Source organism: Alexandromys fortis, unplaced genomic scaffold (genome assembly GCF_014885135.2).
Source record: "Alexandromys fortis isolate MF-2015 unplaced genomic scaffold, M_Fortis_MF-2015_v1.1 scaffold_395, whole genome shotgun sequence".
Classification (NCBI taxonomy): domain Eukaryota; kingdom Metazoa; phylum Chordata; class Mammalia; order Rodentia; family Cricetidae; genus Alexandromys; species Alexandromys fortis.
Genome location: NW_026068296.1, coordinates 273,619 through 283,915, shown reverse-complemented (window position 1 = coordinate 283,915; position 10,297 = coordinate 273,619). Strand labels below are relative to the sequence as shown.

Genomic DNA, 10,297 nt, shown 5'->3' with positions numbered 1-10,297 from the left:
TCTTTGATGGAGTTGAAGAATGGTTAGTTATAGTTATAGTTTTCCTTAGTTATAATAAAGATTATTGTAATTTTTACTTGATAACTGTTTTGTTATATGTAATTTTACTATGTTAAGTTAAAGCCTTCCTTTTTTTGTTTAAACAGAAAAAGGGGAAATGATGGAGGAAGGTCATTGAACAATAAAGAAACTGCTTGGCTGGCCCTGATAGGTTAGAACATAGGTGGGAGGAATAAACAGAATAGGATGCTGGGCAGAAGAGGAAGTGAGGTCAGACTCTGCTCTGCTCCTGGAGAGACCCGACAGCTCTGCTCTCTGGAGCAGAGACGCCATGCTCCACTCTCCCAATAGCTCTGCTCTCTGAGGCACACGCGATGAAGCTCCGACCCAACATGGACGGAGGCTAGAATCTTCCCGGTAAGCGCACCTTGGGGTGCTTACACTCATCATTAGAAATGGGCTAGTCCAGATGCGAGAATTAGCCTGTAAGGGCTAGAGTTCATGGGCCAAGCAGTGTTTAACTGAATACAGTTTGTGTGTTGTTATTTCGGGCATGAGCTAGCCAGGCTGCTGGGGTGCTGGGGACGCAGCCCCGCCGCTCCCTATTTCAACAGTGTGTCATGAGGACACACACTCTGGTCCTCAGGCTGGTGGCAATCCCTTTAACCACTGAGCCGTCTTCCCCACTTTAGAGATGTTGAGGAAAAGGCGCCCAGACACAGCCCTGGAAATGAGACTGGACCTAATCAGAAGCCCTTAATACAAGCCCATGTTGATCTTACACAAATCAATTTCCCTTCCAAGCACTCAGTCCCTCCCATAACTTGCCAAGTGAGCCCAATAATTCGCATATGTGACTACCTGAGATGAAGCAAACTTGAGTGCCTGATTAATGTCCCAGATGTTGTAGACTCAAGCCCTACATATTCATCTCTACATTCTTGATATGCACTATGGCACCTGGCACAGAGGAGCCCTCACTAAATGCTGATTAAATCAAAGAATGGAGCAAATGCTTGCATCTAAATGCTGTGTGCTGATGACATAGCAAACGCTCTTGGCTATTTATCAGCTGTTACTGGCACTGTGTTGGGGACTGGGCACTTCCCTCCGCCCTGTTTTTGAGACTCCTGAGAAATTTTATGTTTTGATCTCTGGATACAAATACTATCAGTAATCAATTTAATAAGTAAGACAAACATGTAATTTGTCATCTGACTAGAAAGCCGCAGATAACACTTGTAGCAAAGAGGTAACAGGGCCATCCTGGGTACTATAAATGCTCAGAACCTGCACGAATGGCACACTATAGAGCTCAGAACTCTCTGGAAAAAGGAGTTCCATACCCCACACATCCTGACTCCTCTTCTCTAGTCTGACCCCCAGACCACTTCCATAGAATACCTTTTTTTTTTTTAAAGACAATCTCATGTAGGTAAGGCTGGCTTTAGTCTTGCTACCTAGCCAGAGATGATCTTGAACTTCCAGTTCTCCTGCCCATACCTCCTCAGTGCTGGATTCAAGCCTGGTTTATTTGGTGCTAGGAACGAACTCGGGCTTTAGCATGCTAAGCAAGCACTCTACCAAATTATGTACTTAGCCTCCCTACCTTCAACCAATATTTTAGGATCCTCATTTCAACCAGCAGGTGGTCTTGGCCACTTTTTCATTTACTTGATAATTCTAGAGCATTGTATTACCCCAAATATAGAGACTTGGGGGGCCTGCTAAGCACTCAACACATGAGCTATACACTGCCCAGCTGTCCTCCAATGCCATCCTAGCTCAATTCCTTCTCTGTCTGGTTTGATTGGCCTTCTAATAGGTCCCTCAGTATAGTATAGTATGGTATAGTATAGTATAGTATAGTATAGTATAGTATAGTATAGTATATAGCATAGCATAGCATAGCATAGTACAGTATAGTATATATGATATATTATAGCTTGTAGAAGGTCTCTTAAAAGCCCAGGCTGGCCTCATACTCAGTACATAGTCAGTGCTTACCTTGAACTCCTAGTTTTTCTGCCTCCTTCTCCGAAATGTTGGGATCACAGTTGTGCGCCACTACACTGGTCCTGCAGAAACCGAAGTGGGATATGTAGTTCATCAGCTTAGTGACAACGGCTCCTCCATACCTGCTCTCCCTCCCCTCCACTCTCCAACCACTCAAGTGTCCTTGCTATTTCCTCAAACACAGCAAGAAATCTCAGAGACTTTGTACCCACCCTTGAAAATTCCCTTGCATACACCTTTCCCTAGCTCCTCCCCCACCCCCTCTACCTCTGCTGGGAACACTTTCCCTTTAGATAGGCATATGAATGCTTCCTTTGTCTCCTTCACAGTGCTCCCTGTTTCTTTCCAAAGTCCTTCCCTATTAAAATCTAATCTTGGGGCTAGAGAGATTGCTCAGTGGTTAAGAGCATATATTGCTCTTGCAGAGGACCTGAGTTCAGTTCCCAGTACCCATACTGGTAGCTCAAAACTTCCTGCAAGTACACCTCCACTGCATCTGATGTCCTCTTCTGGCCTCTGCAGGCACCTGCACCCACATGCACATTTACACACAAGCACACAATTAAAAATAAAAAATAAGGGCCAATCTTGGCATGGTGGTATGTGCATTGAGTTCCAGCACTTAGAAGGCAGAGGCAGGAGGATCTCTGGGAGTTTGAGGCCATCCTGGTCTACAGAGCAAGTTCCAGGACAGCGAGAATGGTTACACAGAGAAACCTTGTCTTTTAAAAAAATCAAATAAATAAATAATAATAAAGCCAGGCATAGTAGTGCATGTCTTTAATCCAGGCACTTATAAGGCAGAGCCAGGTGGATCTCTGTGAATATGAGGCCAGCCTGGTTTACAGAGAGAGTTCTAGTACAGCCACGGCTACACAGGAGGTTCTGTCTATAAAAATAAGCAAACAAATAATTAAATAAAAAGTAAACACCTTTTAAAAATTTAATCTCAGCTGGGTGGTGGTGGTGCACGCCTTTAATCCCAGCACTCGGGAGGCAGAGGCAGGTGGATCTCTGGGAGTTCGTGGCCAGCCTGGTCTACAAGAGCTAGTTCCGGGACGTGCACCAAAGCTACAGAGAAACCATGTCTCGAAAAAAAAAAAAAAAAGAAAGAAAGAAAGAAAAAAAATTAATCTCACCCTTTGTCATTTTTTTCCCCTAGCACTTACCAAAAATATATCACCTATTTTACTTAGCTCATTTGGCAGGTGACCACTGTGAGCTCCAAGAGAGCAGGGCTCTGCTTTGCTCCGTTCTTTGGGCTGTTCTGCACCTCCGTGCCTAGCACAGTTCCTGGCAGAGACCATCTGCTCTCACATTTGTCAGATGAGCACAGGACTGATGAAGGGGAGGAAGGCTGAGCATTTGCCCTTTGCACTAAATGGGATTTTAATCCTACCAACTCCACTTGACCTCAAGCAAGTACCCTAACTCTTTTGTGAGTCTCAGTGTCCCCACGTTTAGTGCGGCAAGAGCACATGTTGCCTGCCGGAGCTATGAAGAGCCTTAAATACACTTTTAAAGGTAAATGGCTCAACTCGCTACCAGGCCCATTTAGAAACTTTGGATCTCAGTCAACTGAGCACCCCTACGGCTATAGGATTAGTGGTTGGCAGCTGGAACTGTGGTTGAACTTGATCCTCAATCGCGAAAACCAGAGTTTGGATCCCAGCATCTGCAGAAAAAGCTGGGTGGTCTTGAGACACCTGTCAACCAGCTTGGATCAGGACAGAGATCTGAGGATGACTGGGGCTTACTGACTTCTAGTACAAGTCAGACAATGTGAGGCACAGGTTTAGGGAGATATCCCGCCTCAAAGAAAGAGCAATAAAGGAAGATTCCTGCTGGTTTCCTCTTCTGGTCACCGTACACATAGGTGAGCATATGCTCCCACAGACCACACACACACACACACACACACACACACACACACACACCTTTTAGTCAGTTGCTACCAGAACCTGAACTCACAACAAGCACACGCAGCACGAAGCAGCAACAAACATTCTCATTTCAAACCATTGCTTTCTATCTCGTGCCCTCCAAGACCCTCCTGTCCTGATGCTGGTCCCGAACAGGAATGCCTGGGGTCGCTGCAATTCTCTCCACCATCACAGGCCTCCCGCTGTTTAAGACATTGTGAGGGCTTCTCCTCAAATGCTCAGTTGAGTCTGGGTAGGAGCCAGTTGAGAACACAGGGTGAGAGGAGAGAGGTGGGGAAGAGTTGGCCCAGCCCTCCCCACCTGCCAGTTTCCTGTCTGCCTACTGATAAATAGGGGAGAAACATGGCCAGACTTTCCATTCCCCCACCCTTGTCACCCGCCAGTCATTCAGTTTAAAAAAAAATGATGAGGGAGTCAGCTCCAGAGGAGGGGTGGGGGCCCTGGTTATAAAGCCTGCCGCTGAGGGCCAGAGCACCAGGCTGGTTCTCTTGCTGTCATCCTCGGCCAGGTTTAGCTGCTGACAGCTGCTTGGGACTCTGCCGCCAGGCCCCAGTTGGCTTTGCAACCCTTCTACTTCTCAGCCACACTTCCCCCATGGCTCAGAAAGAAGAGGCCGCTGAGGCCGCAGCGCCCGCCTCCCAGAATGGAGATGATTTGGAGAACCTAGAAGACCCTGAGAAGCTGAAGGAGCTCATTGACCTGCCACCCTTCGAGATCGTCACAGGGTGAGTCTTGTGTGGGGGCTGAGGTCTCCTGCCTGGGAGAGCATAGAGTCTGAGCAGGCTGTGGAAACTTAGCGCAAGAATAGCAGGGCCAAGGTCAGACACCAGCTGCGCAGCAGCCTAGCAGGGGTCTTCAGGGCAGCAAATGCCTCCAGACCTTTTCTACTTTTGGGGGGTGGGAGGGCAGGGTTTCACCACCTAACTCTGACTGACCTGGATCTTACTACTAGACCAGGCTGGCCTTGAACTCACAGAGCTACTCTTGCCCCTTCCTCTTCGGTGATGGGATTAAAGGCGTGCACCACCAGGTCCAGGAACTCTTGACTTCTTCATGAGGTGACACTCTGAACTCTGTAATCAGTAGGAGGTGGGAGGGGAGTGCCCCTGAGGAAGGGACCCACAGAGCGAAAGTCCATGGGGTTTCTTCATGGTAGTTTCTGATGTGTGCAAACAAAGAACGGTGCCTTCTTGAGAGACTTCAGGAGGAATGGCGGTGGTGTGGGTGCTGTGGAGAGGGAGGCAGAGCCCCGGGGCCCTCTGGGCTTGCTTGCAGGTTTCGGACAGCGCCTGCACTGTGCATCCAGCCCACGTCCAAGGAGCTTGTTGAGAATGGTACATCAAAGATGGTCCTAGCAAGACAGTCACCTCTCAGACTGCAGACATTAAGAGTTTATCCACAGAAGAAGCTTCCCACAAGTTCAGCACAGCCTCGAGCAACTGTGCCCAGATTGAACAGTCCACAGGTCCCTGAGGTAGAGAGTCATGTTCAAGTCCCCTCTTGTCCAGATCGTACCATCACCAGAAATGAACAACAGTAGCCTTCCCCATCCCTCTCTATTCCGAGAAGGGAAGACGCTGCTAAACTCAAGTCAGAGAGTGAGAAGGGACTGGTGGCAGGCTTCCTCCCTGGGCCGTGGTTCTCGTCATGGCAGTCTCCAGCAATGTGCAAAGGCTGGCTGGAGGCACGCTGAGTCTCAGGGGGAAAGGCAAGGATATTCTCATGGGGAGAAGCTGTCCCGGGTATAGTTGGGACTTGCTGCTTTACACTTGATGAGTAATTATGTAAAAAGCAATGCCCTAGGCCTGGCCTCTGCTTTCCTATTTCTAACATGAGGAAGCTCACCCGACTTGGTTCTTAATGTGCCTTCCTGCTCAGATATATTCTGCCTTCTGAGAGAGCCCAGGGGGAAGTGGAGCTGGGTTCCTGAGACGTGAGGAGCCACTGAGCTTCCATTCACTCTTGCTCACCCAGATAATCCTGCTCTCATCCCAGGATTAAGGGAACAGCTGGGCACGGACTAATATAGCCACAGGGAAAGCCTAGGGCAGCAGGGTCCTCAATTCCAGGGGCTTGCCTATGGCCGAGGATCCTTTTACTGACACCTGAGCATGCTGGGCCACGTTGGCCTGGGTTACACACATACTTTCCCCTCTATGCAGCTTTTGATCTCCCAGGTACCGGGGCGAGGTGAGTCAACATCAAAATTAGATTGCTGACTTGAACATGCCCTGGGTCCCAGGGCAGTGGAGCTTGAAGGGTCTCTGAAGTAAATGACATTTTTCTAAGGCTTCACAACACACAGTCAAGAGAATGTGTTTAAATGTGTTTATTCACTTTCAGTATAATGCAGAGACAGACAGACAGACAGAGACAGACAGACAGACACACACACATAGAGAGAGAGAGAGAGAGAGAGAGAGAGAGAGAGAGAGAGAGAGAGAGAGAACAGAGACTCAGGGAGACTGAACAATATACCTAAGATCAAAGAACCAGGAAGTGTCCGGCCTCTGGACTCCTAGCCAAGTATCTTGTCCACAGGTCTCCATGGCAATGAGTTACAGGCTTTCCATGACTCAAGGCTTGGAGAAAGGGCCACAGAGGGACTCCGTTCTGGGGCCCCCGTGATCACTTCTGGATGGAGGTGGAGCTCTGAGTGTTTCCTGGATGCAGGCAACAGCTGCGCTGATCTGTTGCCTAGGCCTCTCTGGATAAACAGATACTTAAAATAGCCCAGGGGTGTGGCCTTGCCTTTGCAGGGTCAGGAAAGATGGCTGGCCTTTCCTTCCCGGTCCGAAGGTCCATGAAGCCGCTCTTTCCCTAGTCTAGACTCCATGGGGAATGGGTCTAGAATGTTCCTTAGATTTGGACTGAAGCTAGCAGAAGAGCAGGGGATGTTCTGGGAAGCACAATCTGAAACAAAGAGGGTTTGCAGAGAAGTGAGGATAGTGATTTGTGATGGTTCTGTTTACATAGGGTGCTTCAGATAGACAGACAAAAAGCAGACCTGAGCAGAAGAACCAAGAAAGACGGTAAAAGATTCTGGAAAAGGGTCTAAAACTACAGTGGGTGCCGAAGCCAGACCCTCCCTTCTGAGGAGTAGATTTGGCCCATCTCTTCCCTGTCCTGTATCCAGTGATCTCCACATAGACTTTGGGATCTCCACAGTGCGGGGTTACATGAGAGAAATCAACAAATGTTGGGCTTGTGAAATGCTCAGCAGGTGAAGGAGCTTCACATGCAAGCCTGGCAGCCTGAGTTCCCTCCCAGAACCTACGTAAAGGTGGGGGGAGAGATCTGATTCCACAAAATTGTCTCTGGACTCCAAACAGGCGGCATGACGCACAGACTAGTGTCCACACCACACATCATGTGAAACTCCCCCCATACATATACACATGCATACATACATATATACAAAGATGATTAGTATGTAAAAAGAAAAAACCAGCACATATTACAACTTGGGTATTTTTTAATCTCTTTCTCTCAGAGAGCTGGGTCTATTTGTCTCAGTTCCAGAAGTTTCTCTTTCTGTGGTTTGGCTAAGCTAAGGATTACTCTTTGAAAGGTATAACTTGAGGCTTAGAGAAGGCACTATCCGTCAATATCAGCTGTAAATTATTAAGTGTCTACTACTGTTCAAAATCCGAGAGGTTGGATCACTCCATTATTTGCATACAGAAAATAAACATCAGAGGGATGGGAACTTTGCTCAAGGGTGGTCAGAATCACAGGGCACGAACCTCATGACCTTAAAGCATAGCACTACCCAAAGCAAGTGACAAAGAAGACTTTTATGTTCACGGTGTTTGCCACCTGTGAACTGTGCACTTTCTGCTGGCTTCCGTCAGAACAGCTCTCCTGCATGAGAGAAGGAAGGCCTCTCTTTCATGGCTTTATCTTAGCTCTCAATTGGTACTCAATAAATATTTGTAGGATAAATGAATAGACTAATGAGCGAGCACTTCCTCGTGTTAGGCTTTCTGCCAGCCACTGTAACAGGAAGCGAGCTGGAGGGAAAGTTTCTAATGCAGAGAAGATCAGACTATAAAGAGCCTTGCCGTTCTTAGCGTGGACAGAATTTTCCAGGCATGCCCTTGCAGCGAGCACTGGGGTGCTCTAGGGCAACATGACACCCATCTTTCCATCTCTGCCGGGAGTGGTCCTGGCCCCACCTAGCACCACCCTTCTGAGTGTGGCATCATGTATGTTTCTGTAGGGGTTATGGTGGACTGAAGACAAACAGCAGAACGAGTTTCTCTTAACCATGTCTTCCTCATTCTTCTAGATTACTTTTTTACTGTATGTGTATGTATGAATATTTTACTTACCTGTATGTCTGTAAAGTGAACCTTCAACACCATGTGTGTGTATGTGTGTAACACCATTGTGTGTATATGTATGCAAGTACATTTGTGTGTACACATTTGTGGGAGTTTGGGAGCATGCATATCGTGGTGTATATGTGGCGGTCATAGGAGAACTCCCTTGAGGGTCGATCCCCACCTTTCACCTTGTTTAAGGCAGGGTCTCTTGTTTTGCACTGTGTCTGTCCAGATAGCTGGCCCATGGCTGCCAGGGAGTCTTTTGTCCCTGCCTCCCTCATTCGCACAGGAATGCCAGGGCTACAGACAAGGTACGACCACATCTGGCTCTTCACTTAGGTTTTGATTCAAAGTCCGGTCCTGACTCATGCACAACAAGCACTTTCGCCACTGAATGTTAGGTTTTTGGAAGCAGGGTCTCACTATACAGCTCTGGCTATCCTGAAACCAAGTATGTGGACCAGGCTGGTTTCAAATCCACAGAGCTCTGCCCATCTCTGTCTCCGAGTGCTGGGGTTAAAGGCATGTGTCACCATAACCAGCCCCCTCAACACTGTTCGCAATGCCACTGGTCTCTGGAACACGCTGGGGAGTGGACTGCTAAAAACAGAAAACGGCCCACCAGCCACCACCCTGGCCTTCAGGGAGGTCAAAGCTGTATGGAAAGAGGGTGTCCTGTGGAGAAAGCACTGGCTTCCTGTTTGCCTTAGGCAGAACTTAGTCCTGTAAATCTGTTTTGCTCTACACACCTCCTGACTAGGACTAGGCTCACTATTAGGATTTATGAGGCAGGCTATCTTGGTGGATCTCCAGGCCAAGGTGTGCCGCAAAGATCACACAACTGATCTTATGCAAGAGAATTATTGGGGGTGGGTATATGAGAGACAGAGACACAGACAGAGAGAGAGAGCAAGAGGGACAGAACAAGAGGCTGATCTGTGATGATGATGACGTAGCTGTTGGAGGTGTTGCTGAAGGCAAGCTAGGGGAGCTCCTGATTCCCAGTGCTCACTCTTGGCATCGACACTGAAAGCAGGTCAGAGAAAGGTGCTATTGAAAGCAGCAACTCTGTGGCTCCTCGGAGTTACAGACAGGCAGTCTGCGCAGGGGAAACCATCCGGAGTGGAAGTTCATGGGTTACTTTGTAGCAAATATTTCCTCTTAGTGGAAGTCCATGGGTTACTTTGTAGCAAATATTTCTTCTCTGACCAGCTTCTAGAAACTCCAATGCTGCCCCCCTTTAGTTGTATATTTGTACTTAGGAAAAACAGATGTTTAAAGCATACACTTTAGAAAAAAAAGTGCACACTACCTATGCTCACATTAGTTCTCCATATATATATATATATATATATGGATTCAGTGTTTTCTCTATTTGCTCCTTGCAATGCCCAGTGTGAGTGGTGCCTTTAAAGGGACCTGGAATCACACTCCTGGGTCACTGAATGAGTGACTAAATGTAGAGAAACAAGACGTCCCACCATGGTCGCTCTCCAGCCTGCCCTCCAACACACATTCACACATGTACACATATACACAAATGCACACAGAGAGACAGTGTTCACTCCTTCTTTAAGAGTGAAATCTCCTGAGGTTGAGAGTAATATTTAGCCATATTGTGTTAATAGGGAAAAGGTTTACAACTGAGAAATTAGATGTCCCTGCTTCCTTCCTTCCCCTCTGGGGCTAAACAGTGTTGGCTTATCCTGCCTTTCCACAGTTGCCTGAGAGTCATCCAGATCTCTACAATAATTTCAGGCCTCTGTCAGCTCTTTCCTGGTTGAGGCCGTCCATAGGATACCAAAAACAAACAAACAACAACAACAACAACAAAATCCCTCATTTTGACCTTTGTGCTCCTTCTGACCAAGAAGCCCATGGAGGTGCCAGAGGAGGCAAGCAAGACCAGGCTCTAGGCAAGCCAAAGAAAAGCACAGGCAGCGGGGTCTTCCTTAAGCAGCTAGACCCAGAAGGACGGGATGGGCTCTGGGATTGAGAGGGAGAGGGGGA

The 10,297-nt window shown here is 47.8% G+C and overlaps 1 protein-coding gene across 2 annotated transcripts in view; it reads left to right on the top strand.

Annotated features, from left to right (window-relative positions):
• Positions 1 to 21: 21 nt before the first annotated feature.
• Apobec2 (apolipoprotein B mRNA editing enzyme catalytic subunit 2) overlaps positions 22 to 10,297 on the top strand; it is a 17,562-nt gene continuing 7,286 nt past the window's right edge. Inside the window, exons 1-2 of one of the 2 annotated variants that reach the window (XM_050132553.1) lie at positions 22 to 417; positions 4,541 to 4,684. In XM_050132553.1, the coding sequence (XP_049988510.1) occupies positions 4,554 to 4,684 (131 nt within the window). In that variant the 5' untranslated portion in view covers positions 22 to 417; positions 4,541 to 4,553. Of the gene's footprint in view, positions 4,685 to 10,297 lie in introns of both variants that reach the window. The other variant, XM_050132552.1, reaches the window with a different exon arrangement.